The 21,878-nt window shown below is 32.3% G+C and overlaps 2 protein-coding genes across 9 annotated transcripts in view; one reads left to right on the plus strand and one right to left on the minus strand.

Annotated features, from left to right (window-relative positions):
- Positions 1 to 5,790, plus strand: part of si:ch73-314g15.3 — a 20,719-nt gene extending 14,929 nt beyond the window's left edge. For 4 of the 5 annotated variants that reach the window (XM_073906265.1, XM_073906266.1, XM_005168863.6 and 1 more), the window contains 2 exons: positions 5,032 to 5,136; positions 5,224 to 5,790. In XM_073906265.1, coding sequence (XP_073762366.1) covers positions 5,032 to 5,136; positions 5,224 to 5,271 — 153 coding nt within the window. In that variant the 3' untranslated portion in view covers positions 5,272 to 5,790. 5 annotated transcript variants of the gene reach the window in all.
- spi1b (Spi-1 proto-oncogene b) lies at positions 5,263 to 19,981 on the minus strand. Of its 4 annotated transcripts, none has more exons than NM_198062.2 (6): positions 19,613 to 19,981; positions 18,786 to 18,878; positions 18,605 to 18,683; positions 15,775 to 15,968; positions 9,500 to 9,668; positions 5,263 to 6,723 (listed from the first exon to the last, which is right to left on the minus strand). In NM_198062.2, exons 1-6 carry the CDS (start codon positions 19,652 to 19,654, stop codon positions 6,410 to 6,412), a joined length of 891 nt encoding a protein of 296 aa, NP_932328.2. In that variant the 5' UTR covers positions 19,655 to 19,981; the 3' UTR covers positions 5,263 to 6,409. The 4 variants fall into 4 exon arrangements, with proteins under 4 accessions (NP_932328.2, XP_005168905.1, NP_001315298.1 ...); XM_005168848.6 differs by having other exon boundaries at positions 18,605 to 18,686; positions 19,613 to 19,979; NM_001328369.1 differs by lacking the exon at positions 18,786 to 18,878.
- Positions 19,982 to 21,878: the final 1,897 nt, after the last annotated feature.

Raw genomic sequence — 21,878 nt, forward strand, 5'->3', positions numbered from 1 at the left:
GTTTTTTTTTTTGTTAAACACAGGAATAAAAATATCAAATATTCCTCTTTGTGTCCAAACAACCTGAGGATGCGTAAATGACGACAGAATCTTCATTATTGGGTGATCTGAAAAGAATCTAAAATCAAAATAAAAACAAACACACATACATTTTACAGATTTATTTAACAGCTTAATGACATCTGTGTAAACATTTCAGAAAACTTTCAAAAGGTGAAGCCTCAAAAAATACTATAAGAACATAAGAACAAAAAAATCTGACATCATATGTAGCATACATATAAAAAGCAGTGCTTCAGAGTGCGCTCTCTCTCTCATTTTATATATATATATATATATATATATATATATATATATATATATATATATATATATATACATATATACACACATGAGAGAGAGAGAGAGAGACAAAACTTCTTGCTAAATTAGGTAGTCGTCTATTCAAGGTCAATTATTTTCCTGATAATTTTACACACTTGCTGGTTGATGTGTCTTCTCTGCTTCTTTGACTTCGTCTGTCTTCCATCTCCAAACTGGTGCCCAAAAAGCACCTATAAGCAAAAGAGCAGACAAACAGTTAGCTTCATACAACACTACTGGGACACTACTGCTGCACTACAGAGCAAAATTACTGTTAGCTCAGTTTGAACATGCTGACAATACTGTAGCTCAGTCAAACTGCAATCATTTAAACAAAAACATCTGAAAAACATTTCCATCACAAACACACAATCAAGAACAGTCCAACAACAAATAGTGGTTTTAATGACCTAGGCAGAGCATTTTAAAACAGTTGATTTGATTTACACCTTCTGTTTACAGACTATAATCTAATGCTGGGTTCACACTTATTGCAAAGTTAACACATGCATCACAGTACTTGCTCTTGAATACTAGCAGGATGTTTCTTGCATCAAGCTAATTTTTCATGATTTGAATATTAGGAAAATTTTGCAAAAAAAAACTTGATTGAAGTGATATAGCACTTGTGTTGTATTCATTTCAATCAAGTTTTTTGCAAATATTCCAAATATTTTTCAACGTTTTTTGAGTTTCACTTAATTTGTGCTGCCCGGTAAAAAATTCCCACTATTTATGCATTTGCAATGACTTGCATGTAATCCACTCACCTGAATAGGTAACTTCACATATGGTATAAGAGCCCCATCCTTTTAAAGACAGCTTCCCCTCTGGTCTCCAGCACAGACAAAAAAATTGTGTCTGCAACACGGCCCTTTATAACAAGGGGACAAGGGGAGTCATGACTTGTGCTCCTATACATTACTTGTTTAACCCCCCCAAAACAAGTCCTCAGTTACAATATTTATTGTAGACATTACCTTAAATTCCAGAGTGCAAAAGGCATCTTCAGCATACTTCAGTTTCAGACCAGATTCAAAGTCAGTTGTGAAATCCAGGTGAGGTCCCATGACCACTCGACCCTCCGAGTCCAAGGAATAAGACTAAAAGGGGGAAAGAAGGACTAAATTAGAGGTGTTTGTGAATAATTACATTTTTTGTAGAAACAAAGTTGACATTCCATGCTCTGCCTATTAAAAACCAAGCAAACAAACACACATGCCCAGTAAAATTGCTAATAAAAATAAAAACTATAGTTTAAAAAAATCTTTGTCTAATATTTACTACTACTGGAGGTACTGGTGGAACTTCTGGAAGAAAAAAAAGAGTTTGTACAAGAAACTGCTCACAACAAATCTGTGAAAAACCTGACATTTAAAAATCTAATAAAAATGAGGAAGGCATCAACATTACCTTTAATAATCAAGCGAGGGTTGATTGGTAGCATCAGTGTTTCAACATCAATGGCTGCAAAAAAATATGAATATAATAAGATTAGAATAAGACTCAACCTAACACACGCACACACATACTCTCTCTCTCTCTCTCTCTCTCTCTCTCTCTCTCTCTCTATATATATATATATATATATATATATATATATATATATATATATATATAGGTTTAGATTGTGATAATGAATTTTGGTTATATTTGTGTGCTCAGAATTTACACTCACCTCACACTTCAGCTATTATCAGGTACACCTGAACACCAAAAAATAAAATCTACAGTTAGTGACAATATACAATTAGTTCTCATTAGTAAATGTTAGCACTGCATTAACACCAGTGAGAAATATACAATATGTACTGTGTTAGTGTTAGTTTAAAATAATACAACTGAATTGTATTATAAGCCTCGTTTAATAAAACAGTTAAGACTTGTTTCATAATGAGTTTAGTTTATTTAAATAACTTAACGTTAACGTTACAGTGAACAAAATTAACGTACATGATGGTGACTAACCGTAACGTTAACTTAAGAGAAGGTCAGAGCTTACCTTAACTTTAGTCATTTCACCTTTACTTCAGTCTTGTACTGAAACAGAAAATGCAGTTAACAAGAAGTTAATTAAAGAAAATTCCCTTTCTTTTTTCAGGAACTAACGTTAACGTTATGCTAATACCTCAGAAAACACTACAATCACCATCTGGCGTCGTTAATTTCTTGTTTTAAAAAAAGGCGCGCTTAAACCCTGTACGTGCGAGTACAACTGAAGTACTCGGTAAATTCCTGTTAAATGACATGCACTATACAGAAATACACATACAACAATCATTTAACGGACAAAAGTCATATATTAACACTTACCGAGGATGAATCCGTTGGGTGAAGAGACGACGCGTTGTCTGTGGTGATGGCGCTTGTTAGCGGTTGAGTCGAGTCAGTTCTGTTCAATGAATCGGCTCCTTTAAGTGAACAGTAAAGAGTTGAATTCGGCTCCTTTAAGTGAACAGTAAAGAGTCGAATTCGCCTGAAAACGATTCCGTTTTGTATAATATTGTAAGACGCAAACATATAATTCATTAATATTTCATCATATTGCTTGGTTCGTGTACTGCTTGTACACGAATTGCTTGTTGATGACTATGAGCTCATGAACACGTCTGATAAAATATCTGAATCTGATTCAATGTCACACGAGTCCTGAACCGAAGCAGTGCAAAAGTAATATATTGATTGAAATATAAAGTTAATTATTTTCTTCGCCATTCAAAATATTACATATCTCTGATTTTAACAATAAGAATAAAGTTCGTTTGGAGTGTATTAAGAATTATTATTTTTTCCTCCCAGGATTCATTTCGCACCAAGCTGCATCAAGCTGTAATGGTGGATGAGAAGGCACATAATATTATAAATATTGCTTGTAATATGTAATGAAATAAAGTTTTAACACTTTTTCATGCGAGAATGTAGTTCTTCAAAACTCAAATCTGTGGATTGTTAGTAAAGATTGTGTGTAATTTTAAGTGTGTTTTGCCGGTAGCGGAGATCTTTGACTTCCAGGCGGTAACGGCGCTCATTACTCATGTATCCGCCGAGAGGCGCCTGTCTTCAGGCTAGACATTGGGACAATTGCCCCGTCTTCGATGGCTCTATATGCGTCAGAAAATGAAGTTTTAACTGTTTTTCATGCTAGAATGTAGTTAAAACTCTAATCTGTGGTTTATTTATATAGATAAAATTTTTATATATATATATATATATTTAATTCTAAATTAAAGATTAGTGACCTCCAGGCGATGACAGGTGCCCAATACTCATGAAACCGTCTAAAGCAGACATTTACCCTGACATTGAAATAATTGTTGGCTGTTTAACAGTCTTTGGTTTCATTAATTAATTACTTTTTATTCCAGTTTATTATGTTTTGGCTAAGCACACAGTTATGTTCATTAAATATTATTTCCTATTCTATGTTAACTGTATAAAATTAAATAAAGGTGCAGTACAACCAAAAAGATGTTGGTAACCAAATCGTTTTGGGGGCTATAACATTCTGTTATTTTCTGTTAAAAGTTCATTTGTATTAATTTCTACGTTGAATTAAAAAAGATTTGAATTTCTATAACTAACGTGCAAAAGATATAGCCCTTTTCACAGTAATTTGCTGTAATCATGCTACCTGCTGTAATTTCACAATAAAATTATGAATACAACATATTACTGTGAATTTTTCAGTTAAATACTGTGAAGGGATACTTATGTAATTTACTGTGAAAAATTACAGTAACTTGTTGTGAAAACCTGGAAATTTTTTACAGTGCATACATAGTTTCTCATCATATCTTGACCAATCAAATGCTATCTAACGTCTGACATGTCCCTCCCCCTTCAAAACGCTTGTCATTTGCTTTTCATTTAATATGCTTGATCTCAACCACTCACTGGTAGAGCTGTGTTAAAACAAAAAAAGCTATTGGCTACTTATTCAAAAGGGGAGGGGCTACTCTATGTCCCACCTTCTCCTAATTTTTTAGTAAAGATTACGTCAAACATGGAATAAAACTACTTATTTAAAAGCACTTCATGGTACCTTTCATCAATATCACTAAAAGAAGGCAAATTTGCTTCCCAAGTATATTGATTTAACAATCTTTTCTGAAAAAAAACAAGGCTAAAGTACAGAAGTATTGTGAACTTTTTTTTACATTGCGATCAGAAAGTAACAAAAACTGTTACTTTCATATTATACTAATTGGGAACAGAGTTATTGGTGACACTTTATTTTGATGGTTTATTTGAGTATTAGTAGACTGTCTGCTACAGAAATAATTTAAAATGCAACTTATACAAACCCTATCTTTAACCCCAAATGAACAGTTTACTTATAATCTAATGAGAATTAGTTGAAATGTAACTTAAATTCAACAAACGGACCATCAAAATAAAGTGTGACCGAGTTATTTTAACCTTAAACTCTGTACCAACGGTACAACGTTTTATTTTCAAACTGTTTTTTTTTTTTTCAAGTGTTGCTAATATTTGGTAACAACATTGATAAATTGTCTTTGTTGTTTGTGTGAATGATTTTATCTTGAAATATTTTTTTATTTAAATTTTAAAATACATTTAGCAAATAGCCTTTTTGAAAATAGAGAACAGTATGAGCTTAGTCTGTGTCCTCATCCCTGAAATGAACTTTTCTTCAATACATTCCAGGACTCCCTGAAAACATTTCATGAATTAGTGAAGCTGCATTTTAAAGGATTTCTGAAGCCTCCTTTCAACACAGAAGGACGGAAGTCAGCAGGGATGACAGAGGAGGTAAACACATTCTACTTTAATTTAACATACTGTAACTTAAAGCCTATGATAGTGTTTGATGATTTATATCTCCCTTTTTACCTGCAGTGGTATGTTCCTCTTGTCAAGCCCTCCAGCACACAGAAGAATACTTGATTGTTTTTATTCAAATGAAAAGCAGCGTCATATTCTAAAAAACAGACTCTAATTGTAGAGCCTGTCTGCATAATGACACACTCTGAAAGTACAGAAATCACTGAATGAATCTGTGAACGATGTTTTCCACAGCAACCACTATTTACTGTTTTTCTTTTGTCTTTTATGTTGCATACTGTAATCAGTGAACTTTCATGATGTGCTATGGGATTTTGCTCTCGCTGACTGACAGGGGGCGCCGACGGCCTGTTTGCTGTCAGTGTAAACGGTGCGGTTTACACTGCTCAGAAGAAATGCTTAGTTTGATATATTTTGTTGAGTATTTTATCTTAATTTAAAAAATTTTTTAGCTTATTCCTAATGTTGAAAAGCACGACCATTCTAGAACAACACATGTTGAAACATATCTGACGTAGTCTGTCTGTATCATTTCAAATTTCTTTGAAAACAAAAAAGTTAATGGACGTTTTTAAGAATTCTGTCACAGATGGATAATAAACACTCAGTTTTATGAGTGAAGCACAGGGTCTAAAGTCTTTCAATCTCAAAAAAACAAAATGTTGTAAAATATTATTTGTGTTTTTCAACAGTTTTAAGCTTCTTGTTTAATTTTAACATTCTATTAATATATGCTAATGCATTGCTGAGAAATTGTCCTGATAATCCAGCTTTTTGAACACAAGGTTGACAGAAAACATGCTGCACACTTTGTATTGGCAATTATAGAAACCAGACCAATAATTATTAAATATTACAAGTTTACTTAAAGACAGTTCAAATATGGGCAGAGATCTATCTGTGTGCGTGTGTGTGTGTGTGTGTGTATGTGTGTGTGTGTGTGTGTGTGCTCTACCCAGACGTGACAGAGTTTTCCGTGAGGCTGTGTCATTGGTTTTCACTTCTGCTTTTTGTATTTTTGTGATTTTTTTTCCATCATGCGTGGTGTTGAACTGTCTTTACTAGTTTTTTAAATTTACCTAGTTTGGTCATCGTGTCTGCCATTTTAAATATGTACTTATATTGACTTCATTAATGCGAAGGTGTTAATGCAAAGGCTTAAAAGAGTCTTATTTGTTGTTTTCATAGAGGAAAAAATAGCTTCTTTCTTGTTTTTTTTACAGTCTTTTTACAAATATGTTTACATGTAATGCTTTCTGTCTGTGTGGCTCTTCCCGAGAACCTCTCCACTGAACTGGTAGGTGAGTTTTTTCTTGATCTTCTTGACTTCTCCCGTCTTTCCGTAGTTTCTCAGTGCTCTTGCCATCTTCTGGTAGGTCATCTTTTTGCGATTGCCCTTCTGGATGCCCCATCGGTTGGCTAAAACCTCTTTGTGCTTGGATGAGAACTGGAATGTTCCTTTTTCTCGATCCACCCACCAGATGCTGTCCTTCATGTCTCCATTTCGCAGAAGGTCAAGCAGGAACTGATACAAGCGAATTTTCTTCTTGTTACCTTTAAAAACAAAGGAAATGAAGACTTACATCTAGAAGTTCACAGGTACAAACTTTATTCTGATGGTCCCCTGCAGACATTCTAGTCAGCTAGTGGTCAATATTAGTAGACAGTCTGATAAATATCTAATAAAACTTTAATTTGATGGTCCTACAAACCCAAGTCTAATACTCTAGACATAACTCGACACAAAGGGATCCTTCGAAGTGTAACCAATCACAGTAGTCAACAATTACTGACAATACTGCTTCACAAAGCATCAAGGCCCCAACATACTTCAAGAAAACCTATTGGTGTGGAGTCATTTTGAACAAAACCAGGTTTGTTTCATGAGTTTAAAAGTTCACAATTGACAATACAGGACATGGAGTTAATGTTTTTACTAACATGAACAAGAACAAACGATAAACAATACAATTACTATAATATTTATTCATCGTTGTAAAGGTTAGTCATTGAAAGCCTTTATAGCCTATATATACATTGAAAGGGTTAGCCATTTAAAGTCAATGTAGCATATATATATATATATATATATATATATATATATATATATATATATATATATATATATATATATGCTACAGCAGCCAACATTTGCAGTGCGAAAAAAATATATATTTATATATAGGCTACTCTCAATATATGTACGTGTGTGTGTGTGTGTGTGTATATATATATATATATACATATACATACACACACACACAGTTAAAGTCAAAATTATTAGCCCCCCTTTGATTTATTTTTCTTTTTTAAATATTTCCCAAATCATTCTTAACAGAGCAAGGAAATTTTCACAGTATGTCTGGTAATATTTTTTCTTCTGGAGAAAGTCTTATTTGATTTATTTAGGCAGAACAAAGCAGTTTTTAATTTTTTTAAACCCATTTTAAGGTTAAATTATTAGCCCCTTTAAGCTATATATTATTTGATGATCTACCGAACAAACCATCGTTATACAATAACTTGCCTAATTACCCTAACCTGCCTAGTTAACCTAATTAACCTAGTTAAACCTTTAAATGTCACTTTAAGCTGTATAGAAGTGTCTTGAAAAATATCTAGTCAAATATTATTTACTGTCATCATGGCAAATATAAAATAAATCAGTTATTAAAAATGAGTTATTAAAACTATTATGTTTAGAAATGTGCAGATATGTAACAGAAATTAGGGGAAAAAATAAACAGGGGGGCTAATAATTATGGCTTCAACTGTTTATACAATACAAGCAATGTTCATTCTATGACCATGTTAGTAAATACATTAAAACTGTGTGCTGTAATGTAAAGTGTACTTTGAAATTACATTTTTTAGAAAACATCTACAACATACTTTTGTAAACATCGACAAGCTACAGTTGGTCCATGGTGATGATGTAATTTGTAGGTGGTTGGGAAGAAATCTCTAATTCAGTTCATTGAAGGTAGATGAAACAAGTAAAAATATGAACATTAATCATCAGCTTTTTTGGTAGAAATAGAAGTGTAATTCTTTAAAGGTGCTACACTCCTAAACATAATGATGCTAGAAGAACCAGTAAGAGGTTTTCACAGTTAGGCAACAGGGAAACTTTTTTTTCCATAGATTTTAATAATCTTAAGAACCTTTTGTGTCAGGAAATGATTATGTGGGTGGTAAACGCTCTATATGGAACCATCAATACAAATAAAGGATCTTTATTTACAAGAGTTTATACAAGTTAATGTGACAATTCTTTACATGACTGGAGTGTGTATCCTGCAGTTCTTCTCAAAGTGCAAACTCCAGGGAGAATTCAATGGTACGAAACCAAAGGCGTTACTTTTCCTGTGTGCCACTGTTTTCATAACAACCAGTCAGCGCATGACATTTGCCATAATCAGACGACACTTCACCACAGTCAGCTTTTCAATGAGTGAGGATGTCAAAGAAAATTCCCTGTATTTTGCACTGTTGCTTTTGACCTACCTCTATTATTTTAAAGAAACATCCGTTACAGTTAAATAAAGTGTCACTTTTTATTTTGCTGCACATTATTACTGTATTATTAAATGGGAAAGGCATTTAATTTTTTAAGAATTGATTTATGTATATACATGTTTATTAAAATCAAGTTTTGTTTTAGCCAAATTTTCTGGACCTTTGACACTGATGAAAATTCAGATACGGACTGTTGAATAAAGACTTTGAGAACCCCTGGTCTACACTTTTACCTTTACTTGACTTCTTACGGCAAAAAAAACTTCACAAACTATCAAGTATATTAGGGCCTTTAAATCATGGTTGGGTTTGCATGTCCAATCCCCTTTTCACTAGGCATATGATAACCCTTTTCAAGGTATACTGCAGTTTGGAAAAGTCAAGGTTTTAAAACCGTCAACATTTTCTGCCATATCATTCCTAAGGTATATGTAAGATTTTTTATTTATGTTTTTTAGCACAACAGTATCACCAGTAAAAAAAGATATCCAAAGATGATATTTTAAATTGTAAAGAAATCTGTGTTTTTGAAACTGATGAAGACAGAAGTCAATGATTGATTTGAATTATTTAGCTTGACATGTTCACTGTTCCAAAATAAAAATATATTGTGTTCAAAGGGGGAAAAGTTTTAGTTTTTTTTACCCAGATATTTAAAAAGAATATATTTTAGAGCAGTAATCTCAATACAGTGAAACCGTGACATTTTTTATCCAAGGTTATTGTACCGTCAGAAACTTATACCTGCCCCTGCCTACGTTCCACAGATCATGATTGTTTGAAGTGAAATGCAACTGGTCTTTCTCCTTACCATGCTCTCCTCCTGTTGTAGAGCTGATGTGGTCTCTCATACACTCCTCATCTGACACCTCTAATGGAGGACTACGACTGCTGGGATCTTCCTCATCTGAGCTGCGCTGGAGAGGAGATGGCTGGACGTTGTGAGGGTAACACACCGATGTCCGGGGCAAGTAAGTCATCTGTCAACACATAATTATCAGAGGACACACAGGGTAAGGGTTTATTTTGGTGGTCCCTTTTAGACATTTGATTCTATGTTTTAGAGGTTAATTTTCAGTACTATTTGTGTCATCTTACACTACTAACCATACCAACAGTCTGCTAATACTACTGTATAATATTAGTTAGTCAACAATATCAAAACTATCACATTCAAGTCTAAAGAAATGAAGTTTCTCACTAAAATCTTCAAATTCAGCTACATAGTCCATGGAAAGTATTCTGGTTCTGTAAAGAACAATAATAAAAAAATAGTACAGTTAAAAAAGCACTAACTTAGTACAGAACCTTTCTCCAAAAGAAACATATAACATTGCTTGGTAGCAGGTAATATGTGTGTGTCTGTGTTAAATCAATAGATTTTGAGAATTCCAGGTTAAAAGCACCATCATTTTAACAGTAAAGGGCAAGGCTCATCAATTATTCCTGTATACTCACAATAGCATCTTATACCTTTATTAAATAAAGAGAAACATTGTGCTTTCGGCCATTTCAGCTTGCATGAACTATTAACTGAAAGGGATATTTATGACAAAAGTAAACATGAATTTTGTATTTTCCCCAGCCTTTTTGGGTATCTGCTGTATACACTGCAAGTCCTATACATAAACTGTTTCTACTGACTCATACTTTTCTGTCTGCCTAAAATGTTTGGCAGCTTTAGGGAGGACATTGTTCTCTTTAAAATTTTCCTGTCTAAAAAACCCATTGTCATTTAGCTTTGAATATTTATAATACTTACATGCTTACATAGATAAATAAAATATACAAATGTTGGGTTTTCAAACATTTTACTTTATTTTTATTTTAAAATAATATATCAATTCTAATTTTAAAAATGTAGAATTTAGTTTGTTAATGTTTATCAAGCTCAAAACAACCCTTAATTTACCCTAGTTTGGGAATCTTGGGTTGTTGAATATGATCTTGATAATACCATCATATTTATGTCATGAACAATTTTGATCACCCGTAATATAACATTGATCTAAAAGTAAAGAATACATTACTCACTACAATGCCTAATATTTAATCTGTAAAGCTTCATTTTGAGAAGTGGAATTCTTGCTAAATTTACAAAAAAATGGCACAAATAATGATCTATACTTGAGGAAGGCACGGCTGTGAAATCAGGTGGTCTGAAATGTGTCATTCGAAGACTTCAGCATTGTTCAACATTAAGAAGTGGTACTTTACATATTTACAGGGTTCAGATGCAAAAACATCTAAGTGCCATCTGAAATTTTCTTCTAAAATTAGCATTTTTCTCAGGCTCTTATGTCTTGATTCAGTAATTTTACTTTTATGGCAATGAATATGTTGTTTTCATCGCTTTTAAAATGAAATAACTGAACATAAACATTAGTGGCTGAGAAAAATGCTCATTTTAAAAGAAAATTCCAGAATCATCAAATCATATATATATATATATATATATATATATATATATATATATATATATATATATATATATATATATATATATATATACTTTGAAACTTTATTTATCTTTTCTTCTGGGCAATAAAGTCATATTTTATTAAGTTTGGCTAGAATAAAAGTAGTTTAAATTTGTAAAAATCATCTTTAGGTCAGTATTGTTTGCCCCTTTAAGAAATTATTATTTTTTGATTGGCTACAGAAGACAAACCACCCTTTTTCTCCCTTTTTTCAGTTTAACCACTTTCCTGTAAAAGCCTTTACAAAAGTGTCAATAAACATGGCCGTTTTATGCGATCGCATGCTCAGTGCTGTGGCAGCAGTTTCTTGTGGCATGACAGTTATAGAGTCTGATGACTTGAGGAGAGCGTCCTCAAAAACACATGATTGTCAGCAAGTGTTATGCAATTTTCAGTAATTTTTATTTTTTGCTTGATCATTTATTACAGTCTTCTTTTGTGCATGGCCTGAGAAACAGTGTTAGGGAAAAATATTGATGGTATAACATTTTAAGCTAATCTTATACTTAAAAAATATAAATAACTTGCTTTTACATTACTTTGCTTAAAAAGTAACCAGTTACTTTTTTTTTTCACTGACTTACCATTGTAATATATTTCCCCAACACTGCTGAGAAACATCAGCTGGAATTGTGACTTGTGCATGTAGGCCTTTAAAGACTTGCCTGTTTTTAGAACAGTGAACATTTCTTACATTTCGGATGTTAACACGTTTCAGTGTGATAAAGTGACACATTTTCATCGCCTAAAGAAGCCGCGTTGCTGCTCTCAAAGATTTATATTTGTACATGCAAGGCTTAAATGCAGAAAAAAAAGCTGTCATTTGGGTTGAGGTGTAAATAACTCATCTAATCTAACAGAATAACTGCTGTTGAATTCACAGAACAGCCTTTTGAAAATACACTACGGTAACAAAATTACAGTAAATGAAAGTATTAGACTAGACTGTAAACTGTAAAAACACTAAAAGCAGTTAGTTGGCTTTAATTTAGAAATAGTGAGTAAACCCATTGCTTTAATATTAATTAAATAAATTATTTGCACAATTATAAACATAATAAATAAATAAAAACAGTTACATAGAGTAACATTTGAGTTTTTTTAGGTAAAAGGACCAATCCCTTTTTACAGTTCATAATGCCATGTGATCTGCTGACAATGAGCAAAAAAAAAAAAAAAAGGATACAAACACAGCAGCTCATTTTCTAATTTCCAGTGCAGCACATAAGGTGTGTGTGATTTACTAAAAAGACATGCCTAATCTCCTTCAATAAATGTTGTCTGAAAGAGAAACTCCTACAAATGCATATTGAAGAAAGTCAGCTGCACAATTAACTATTTTTTAAGTGAATCATGACAATAGATTTGTACAGCTAAAAAAGAATGTTTTCACTGCCGCAAACTGTTTGCAAATGTATGTCATTGCTGTGGTGGCATTAGTTAATAATATCTTTAAAAATAAAGGTAAAACTGAGAGAGATTTCTACCCTTTTAGTCTGGAGTAATGATGCTGAAACACTTGCCACCATAACTTTTTAAATTTGTTAAGTTAAAGTTAGTAATAATATTTCAGAATATTGGTCTCTTACTGTATTTCTAATCAAGTAAATTCAGCTTGGTGAGCTTAAGCGAGAAATATGAAAGGGATAGTTTTCCAAAAATCTAAATTGACTCTCACTTTACTAAACCAATGGTAGTCATTGATATCCATCATAGGAAAATAATAAAAACACCATGAATGTAAATGGCCACCAGTTTTCACACTTCTTCAAATTCACTTGTGTGTTCACCAAAAAAACAAAACATGAAACAAGCGGAGTGAGAATACATTGTTTCCATTTTGGGGGAAGGATCCCTTTATTTATTTATTTTATTTTATCCATAATGTAAAAAAGTATAAAATTGTAAAATGTAATGTTATCCAAAATGTAAAGTTATATACAGAATATACAGTGCTCAGCATATATGAATACAGCCCGGAGATATCTTTCATATAAATCAATATTTTCTAGGATGCTTCACACTATTATACTTGTGCATATACATTAGATTAGTCAGTTCTGAAGCCAAATCTGTATAAATGAACTTATAATACAGTGAACTAATAAATGAACTTATAATACGGTACAAAATTAAGTAGTCCAAATTTATATATTAGGGAAAAATATTAAATAAAAAATGTAACAAGAGAAACAAACAAGTGAAACAAAAAAAAATTATAAAAATGATCTTTATTCATTTATATGTGTTGTCTTTCTATTTTTAAAGATGTCTGTGACTAAAAAAATCATTTTAATAAATATCTCAAATACACAAAAATATATTACATATAATCATTGGAAAATGGATAATATTAATTTTCAAAATGGGGTGTACTCATTTATGCTGAGAACTGTATATCTATATTTTTTTCCCCCAAGCTTTATTAACCTAGTGGGACTGAAGCCATTTGACAGGCAGGATATCAGTCTGTAGTGGACGGATCTCTGCTTCCTTCAAGAGCGTCTAAAAGGAAAAGCTCTCTTATGTGTCAGACTTCATGGTTAAAGTCTGCCTTTGAGATGAGCTCCAACCAAAGGAAGGAAAATCAATCACTGCGCTATTCTCCTTCATTTTCTAACCGCAGAGAAGTCAATAATGAATACACAAAGCATATATCCTCTTTTTGGTGAAGTATCAGCAAAAACTACACCCAAAGGTTGAGCAAAACAGAACATAGCTTTTTGAAATCAAAACAGACGTAGATGGAAAGTCTCTGGAATGTAGCTATTTTTTTTTAATAAACTACCAAAAACATGGTAATACACCTAGAGTTGAATGACATTCGGATTCTTGATAAAGCAGTGGCCAAACCTGATGTCATCCCAAAGATAATTCTTAATGGTTGATGTAGCTTATCTAAGCAAATGTACTGTAGTTAAATATAATATAATATAATATAATATAATATAATATAATATAATATAATATAATATAATATAATATAATATAATATAATATAATATAATATAATATGAACTTTAATAAAAGTATAGTTGTGTTTAGGGCATGTACATTTTTGTATGTGTTCAACATTTCATTTGTTTAATTTATGATATTGATAAACAATAATGATGCTAATTCTAATCAAATACAAATTTTTGTATTTTTTGTATTGCATTTTATTTTGAGCGTTATTGGTTTAATTGCTTCCATTGTCTTCATTTTTACATCCCTTTGTATTATAGTGTCAGCTGATTAAATGTACAAGTGACATTAATAACTGATAATACTGATGTGACTTTGCAAACTTTATTTCTTGTCCGTTAATGTTTTTATAGTTTTTAAACATTGTAAAATAAAATGAATCACTGTAGTTAACTTTTGTTGGCATTTAAATAACTTATGCAAATTTAGTAGTTTTCTCTTCCGAATATATCTTATCTTCCATAATATGTTCCTCATATTTTTATGGTTTATTACAATTTCAAGTTTTGTTAATATTGTCCAGGGGGCCAGCCAGACATCATTTACACGTAATCGTTTGGCAGATGCTTTTATCCAAAGTGACATATAAATGAGGACATTAAAAATGATCAAGTTTACAGCTAAGTTAAGAGACCGCTTAAAATTTCACCTTTTGTCTGTATTTACTAGATTTATTAGATTTGGGTTTGAAAAAATGATTTATGTTTGTTTTATTCTTTGGGTTTGAAGAAGTGTTTCTTCATTTTTTTAGGTGAAAATTATTAGCCCCCCTGTGATTTTTTTAAAATAATATTTCCCAAATGATGTTTAACAGAGCAAGGAAAGTATTTCCTAAAATATTTTTTCTTCTGGGAAGAGTCTTAGTTGTTTTATTTAGGCTAGAGTAAAAGAAGTTTTCAATTTTTTAAAAAGCATTTTGAGATTTTTTTTATTATTTAAGCTTTATTAATATAATTAGCCCTTTTAAACAATATTTTTTTCAATTGGCTGCAGAACAAACCACTGTAAACAATAACTTGCCTAATTACCCTAACTTGCCTAAATAACCTAGGTAAGCCTTTAAATGTCACTTTAAGCTAAATACTAGTACCATGAAACATATCTAGTCAAATAATATGTACTGTCATCATTGCAAAGATAAAATAAATCATTATTAGAAATGCGTTATTAAAACTTATGTTAAGAAATGTGTTGAAAAAAACTTCTCTCCATTAAACAGAGCTTAAAGAAAAAATAGGGCTAATAATTGTGACTTTAACTGTGTGTGTTTTTTATGTGTGCAAAGTGAAAAACATTCGTTCGCTTGTGTGTTAGTGTCACAATAATGAGTGGTTTTGTTTGTGTAAGTGGGGATGTTCTGTGTAATGGCAGTTGATGAGTTTGCAGACTGCAGTTACATTGACAGCATTGACTTTTGGTCAGGATAAGGCTTTAGTTGAGCAATAGCCTGGGCACAGATGCTTTCTACAACCTCCAAACCAGCAACACCCATTCGCGTCACAATGCACCAAATAAACCAAACCATAAATGATTCGTTTTAGAGTTGTAGATTATAAGGGTATATGTTTGGTTTAATCATCATTAATTAGATTTATATGAGAACTTTAAAACATATGAGATGTTGTGGTGCATGTCTCACCTGTGGATTGGTTAGAGGGATGTGATGGCTACCCAGGCCTGGGTCCATGAAATGGCTGGACTCCACATCTGGAAAGCGATGCACACTGGCCGCATGTAGTGACTGCACGCTTTGTAGCTCTGTAAAGTGGCTCTCCGGCAGATTCTCGAAGTCCACTGGATGAATGTGATGCGTGTTATAATCCCAAGAGTGATCTAGACACGGACATTGAAGTTGAAAGAGAGGGTCAGAAGAAAGCATTGTTTGACAGTCTACAGAAATATGACAATACGCCACATGCTCCTTCTCTAAGCAGGAAACATTGACTGAAAAATGAACAAGTTATTCTTTTTGTCATTTCGATCTATCACAAGAAATTACATTTACTTTCTCACTGTAAGCAGCACTAGGGCTGTGAGTGTCACTGAGTCTTTCCTGTTCACACCAGCACTCATTTCCTCTGCAGTTTTTGAATAGCTTCAAGCATGTTGTTTAATGCTATTGTATTCTGCAGTTAAATCTCAAAATAAAACATTTATATGTCATCACAGATTTTTTATTTATAATCTTTTAAGATGATCAATGTAAGGAATCTAATTCACTAAGCTAAAACCCCACTACACTCGGTAAAATAACAGTTCTTTACTGGAATTGATTATTCCATGAGGAACCTTTTCAGTTCATCGAAGTCTACACAAGGTTTTTTACAGTGGAAAAGGTTCTTTTTTTCTTATTATCATCATCATAATTTGTTAAGATTATGGTTAAACCCCTAAATTATTTTATTATTGAACTAAAATATTTCAAACTTTGAAAGATGCGTTCGACATGGATCAGGATACAAATCCATTTCTGGTCATTTTTGGGTTGGCAGTAGATGCCAACATTTTTGTGATGTTCTGAAAGGCTTTAGCTTTTACTACTTTACTAGCAAGACGTCTCATCCTGTAAGTGCAAACCCGTCATGGATAAAAGAAGTGTTTACTTGCATTAAATTAAAAAAAATTGACTGTAACTTACTGGTTCTTTAAAGACTTTGACAAGTCGTGCATCCCTTTTTAGATAATCTGCTGGCTAACTCTCTTGATTCTTAAGCTGAGTAATAATATATGAATTTTATTATTCTTTTTAAATTTTTTTACTTTTTTACTTTTTACTTGTTTGTCTTTTTTATTATTATTATTATTTATTTTTACTTAATTATTAGTATTAATTATGTTTATTTTGTTTTTTCAATGGGAAGTTACAGGCTGTTGAGGGAGGGAAGTGTTTATTTGGGGTAATGTTAACAACAACATGGAAGGATAATCATAAAATGAATGTTGTAGTTGATATTCCATGTAAAAAACCTTTTTAAAAAAAAATTAAATTTAAAAATAAATGGTTCTTTAAAGCACTTTTCACTAAAAGGTTTTCTGAGGAACCAAAAAAAATTGTTGAATGGCACCCCTATGAAAACCTCTTTGGTTCTTTATGAACCTTTATGAGAAAACAAAACAAGATTTTATTCTTCAATATTCTCCAAATAAGCTTCTTTTAGAGCTCGTAGATAGTGTGTAATTTATTTATTTTATTTTATTTTTTTAATTTTCTCTCTTTAAGGTTCCAAAATCATTTTTGCAATGATGCCACAGATGGAACAATCATCCTGGGTTCATTAAACGATGTTTCGGTGGAGTTTTCAAAAGAACTATTAGTTTCTTATTGTGTGAAGAAAATTTGAATAATGTATCGGCGATTTTTCCACTGTAAATAACCTTTCATTGATGCCGATTAAAGGATTTTTTTTAAAGAGTGTAGTGCTCATTCAAGCCATAGTGTGCATTCTCAGGATAAACATACACATTCCTTCACTCAACACTAACATTATTCACTACAGTATAATGAAACTCTGAACAACTTTCAGTTTCTCTGTCATTTAACTTCTTTGAAAATCAGCACAGTTTGCTGACGACAGGCCTGGCTAAATAACACAAAGGTCTAAACAAAGGTCAGATTAAAGCTCATCACAAATAATTCACAACTTTATACAGTAACGAAACACAACCGCCATCCTCAACCTCAGACAGAAACTGCTGCTCTTATTAGCATGAAATTTTAGACGCCTACATAGCTAAAATGCTCAATTATCTCGCTTGGAGAGAAACCCTTGGGGATATTTGCCGTTCTACGTGTGTAGTTTTGTTGCCTGTCAGAACGAGGCATCTGTTTCCTGCTTTGTGCAAGGTCACTAGGCCCGTTCCACTCGCTCGCTCTCCTAACGTCCCCTTACAGTTCAGTCCCAGCTGCCCTGGGTATGATTTTAATCCGTTAGATCACTGTTTATGTGGGCCTCTCAAGGTGTTATAACACTTAGTTTGCAAGAGGTCAGACAGTTAAAACTATGAAACCGATTGTATGTAAGAAAAAAACCAATGCAATTTAGTCAAAGTATCCTCATTGCCGTAGGCCAAAAGGGGAAAAAGAAAGTAAAATAGGGCAAAATGCATTCTGTAGTTATTGGGGAAAAACCTGAAGTTGTTTCAATATGTGTTTAATCTGTTAAAGGTGTATGAACTATACATTTTGAATCTAAATCACAGGTTTATTGTTTAGATTTTTTTCCTATTTTTTGGTTAATTATTTCTTGATGGCTTTTATTTTAGTACAAATGACCTGTTATTAAGAATGACAATGGGAAGTGAAGAGCAGCAGTAGAGTCTGTTCATTTATTCATTCATTTGTTCATCTCTACCCTTAGTTTGGATAGCAATACAGCTGCATCATACATGCATCATCAACTTCACTTATATGTTCTGTAAAACATATCTAAAGATTTATCATAATAAATAAATAACTGATACAAACTCACCGTTCTGACTGTCATCAATGATATACTGATACTCCATTGGTGGTCGATAGATCTCTGTTTCAAACATTTCCTCTGTTTGCTGCTAAGCAAATAGATTAAAGACAAAAACAAATGACCAGTTTGAATAACCACAGCCAATTGGGAAATAATAATACACTGTGCCATATAAGAAAAGCCTCACATCTTTGGTTAAAACTGCCCAGTAATCTTTTTGTACAGACGGTGTCTGTGACATCCAGCCAGTCCAGGTTACCCTCTCTCTACCCTCTTCTTTCTACATAGAAATTAGGATTATTATACATTTTGGAGAGCAGTTAATTTTTCCATTGCAATGATGTATATACAGCAAATATACCACTGCATGTTAAATGTAATTAAAATATCTATCAATTAATATTACACTTAAAATCCAAGTTTAAGGCTTGAAATGGGTGTAGGATGAAATTACACAGATCGTTTTTGGAAATGTAAGCTTTCATGTAAATTAGTGTTGAATTACTTTCTAGGCTGCTTTCTTAATTTCAAAATTTTTTTAATGATTTTTTTTTGTAGAAAACATAATTGAAAATGCTTATTAAAAGTATATTAGAAAGAGTAAATAAATCTGAGGACAAATATATTATGAATAACAATAAAGTCTGTCTTTTAATACCAATACAAGGCACATTAAAAGAAACTATCTACAAATAAACAATGATCTAACTAATTTATCACTTTGGTAAAAAAAATTCAAGCTAAATCTTAATTGACATGCATCTCCACAATGACTCTGATTATTCCTAATAAAACATAACCAAACTGTACAAATTATTCTAATAGACTGACAAACATCAAACGCAAAATAATGCAAACATTTAGTCAGTTGCTAGCATGTCCACAATGACAAGTCCACATAAGGCACATTAGGCAACTTAAAAATAAACGCGTGGTTCAGACTGAAGCATCTCTAAACAGCAGCAGCAGCAGCATCTTAATATCTGGAGCATTAAGAGGATGATAAATACTCACGGGTGGGATGATGTACCCCTCCATTCTGTACGGATGCAGCATTGGGTTCCTCGCCTCGCCTGATGCTCGATCTGCAACTCTGATGCTTTCTCAAGGGCTTTCAAAACTGTCCCCGTACCATTGCTCAACTCTGCTAAATTTCCTCTTACCAAATGAAACCAATGATCTAACTCACGCACCTTATCACGTGGGGCGCCTCAAAGATCTCCAAAGGCCCAAAAAAAGAAGGCAAGCAGAGATCTGCCGTGAAGAGTAACCTGCCCTGACAGTGGCCGTAGAATAAGAAGGACGAGACTTTCTGTTTGTTACTTCTTTATTTTTGGGGTGTGTGGGTAAGCGTGTGCTCATCTGCTGGAGGTTCCTGAATTTAGGGTAATGGCAGGTGGGGATTTTATCTTTGCTGTTAGAATAGGCGTAAAATGTCACCTCCCCCAATGGCCAATCAGAGACGGCTCAGCTGACCACTCTTCCTGTCCACCTCCATAGCGCATGTCGTTCTATAGTAAGTCCTTAATGCAGGATTTGAAATAAACACAGAATATTGAGGCTGGTTTTGGAATTTATGAACTTTTATGTTATTTTTGTGAGCTTTCCAGGCTGTTTGCTTAACTCTTGTACACTTATGGGTATTTGTCTTTTCCATTTACATTTTTGTTATAACTTTGGCTGTGTTGTTGCAAAAAGCATACATTTTTTGCAAAAGGGTGCACATTTTTATTTATTTATTTATTTTTAGATTTGACCATCATTTCCCTTTCAAATGCCCCAATTAACACAGCATTCAATCTCAGTTTCATTTAAGCACAAAAATGTCCATTCTTAGTTAACAAGCTCACATTGTTTTGGCAAAACATCAACATTGTAGCAATTGTTTTACATTTTGTAACAATTTTTAGACTGTGGAGCAAATAATCTACTTTTTCCAGATGTTGGTCTTTGAGTGCTGCATGCCAAATTATTTAAATAATTTAAATATTTAGTATATTGACATCACAGTTGTTTTGTATGTATATGCACATGAGAATTAGTATGTGTGCAAGCTGTATTTCTTTTTATCTGTCAAAAAATCCATCAAAAAATTATGTTTTATATTGTAATGTTAATTTTGATGGATTTTTTTGACAGATAAAAAAAAATACAGCTTGCACACATACAAATGCCCATGTGCATATACATACAAAACAATATACAATAACAAAATATGTCAATATACTGAATATTTACATGATTTTAATAATTTGGCAGACCAACAACTGCAAAAAAGTTGATTATTTCTATATACAGTTGAAGTCAGAATTGTTAGCCCCCCTGATTTATTAGCTGCCCTGTTTATTTTTTCCCCAATTTCTGTTTAACGAAGAGAGGATTTTTTCAGCACATTTCTAATCATAATAGTTTTAGTAACTCATCTCTAATAACTGATTTATTTTATCTTTGTCATGATCACAGTAAGAAATATTTGACTAGATATTTTTCAAGACACTTCTATACAGCTTAAATATAAAAATATATTAGTATATTTTTTTTTATTTCTTAGGAGGGCTAATAATTCTAACTTCAACTGTGTGTGTGTGTATATATATATATATATATATATATATATATATATATATATATATATATATATATATATATATATATATATATATATAGTGCTCAGCATAGTTGATATTTTTATCCATTTCTCAGTGAATATAGGCAATGTATTTTGGTGCATTTAAACAAAACAGATTTATTGAACAGATATATTTATTAACATAAGATTTTAGTCATCAAACATATTTAATAATACAAAGATAATACAATTAAATTCAAGCAAAATATTTTTAAAAAAATGACAGACTACAAAATTTCAGCAATTTTTTTTTCTTTTTTTGCTTCTATTGATTTTTCTGTAAATATTTTTTGTTACATAAATTTAGGTGTACTAGTAAGTTAAGATGATAAGCTTCAGATTTGGCTTCAGTACTCTAAAGTGTATGCCCTAATATAATATTGTATAGCTTCCTATTAAAAATCTGAATTTAAAAGAGAGATTTGTAAAGGGTGTATTATATATGCCGTGTGTGTGTGTGTGTGTGTGTGTGTGTGTGTGTGTGTGTGTGTGTGTGTGTGTGTGTGTGTGTGTGTGTGTGTGTGTGTGTGTGTGTGTGTGTAGCAACACTGGCACAGATATGAAAGATTAAAATGCTTAAAATAAATGTTTTTTTTTTTTTTCAGTGGTATTCTGGTGAAAGAAATCTCTGAGGAAAGGTATACTAAACTT

Source organism: Danio rerio, chromosome 7 (genome assembly GCF_049306965.1).
Source record: "Danio rerio strain Tuebingen ecotype United States chromosome 7, GRCz12tu, whole genome shotgun sequence".
NCBI classification, from domain to species: Eukaryota; Metazoa; Chordata; class Actinopteri; order Cypriniformes; family Danionidae; genus Danio; species Danio rerio.

What these genes read in the sequence shown, in the direction of transcription:
- spi1b (XM_005168848.6), bottom strand. Translation starts at nt 19,654, where the DNA reads ATGCTGCATCCGTACAGAATGGAGGGGTACATCATCCCACCC. An exon ending in GGGCAGTTTTAACCAAAGAT is followed by an intron (nt 18,687 to 18,785) that starts GTGAGGCTTTTC and finishes CTATTTGCTTAG; the next exon opens with CAGCAAACAGAGGAAATGTT. An exon ending in TACAACAGGAGGAGAGCATG is followed by an intron (nt 6,724 to 9,499) that starts GTAAGGAGAAAG and finishes TTGTTTTTAAAG; the next exon opens with GTAACAAGAAGAAAATTCGC.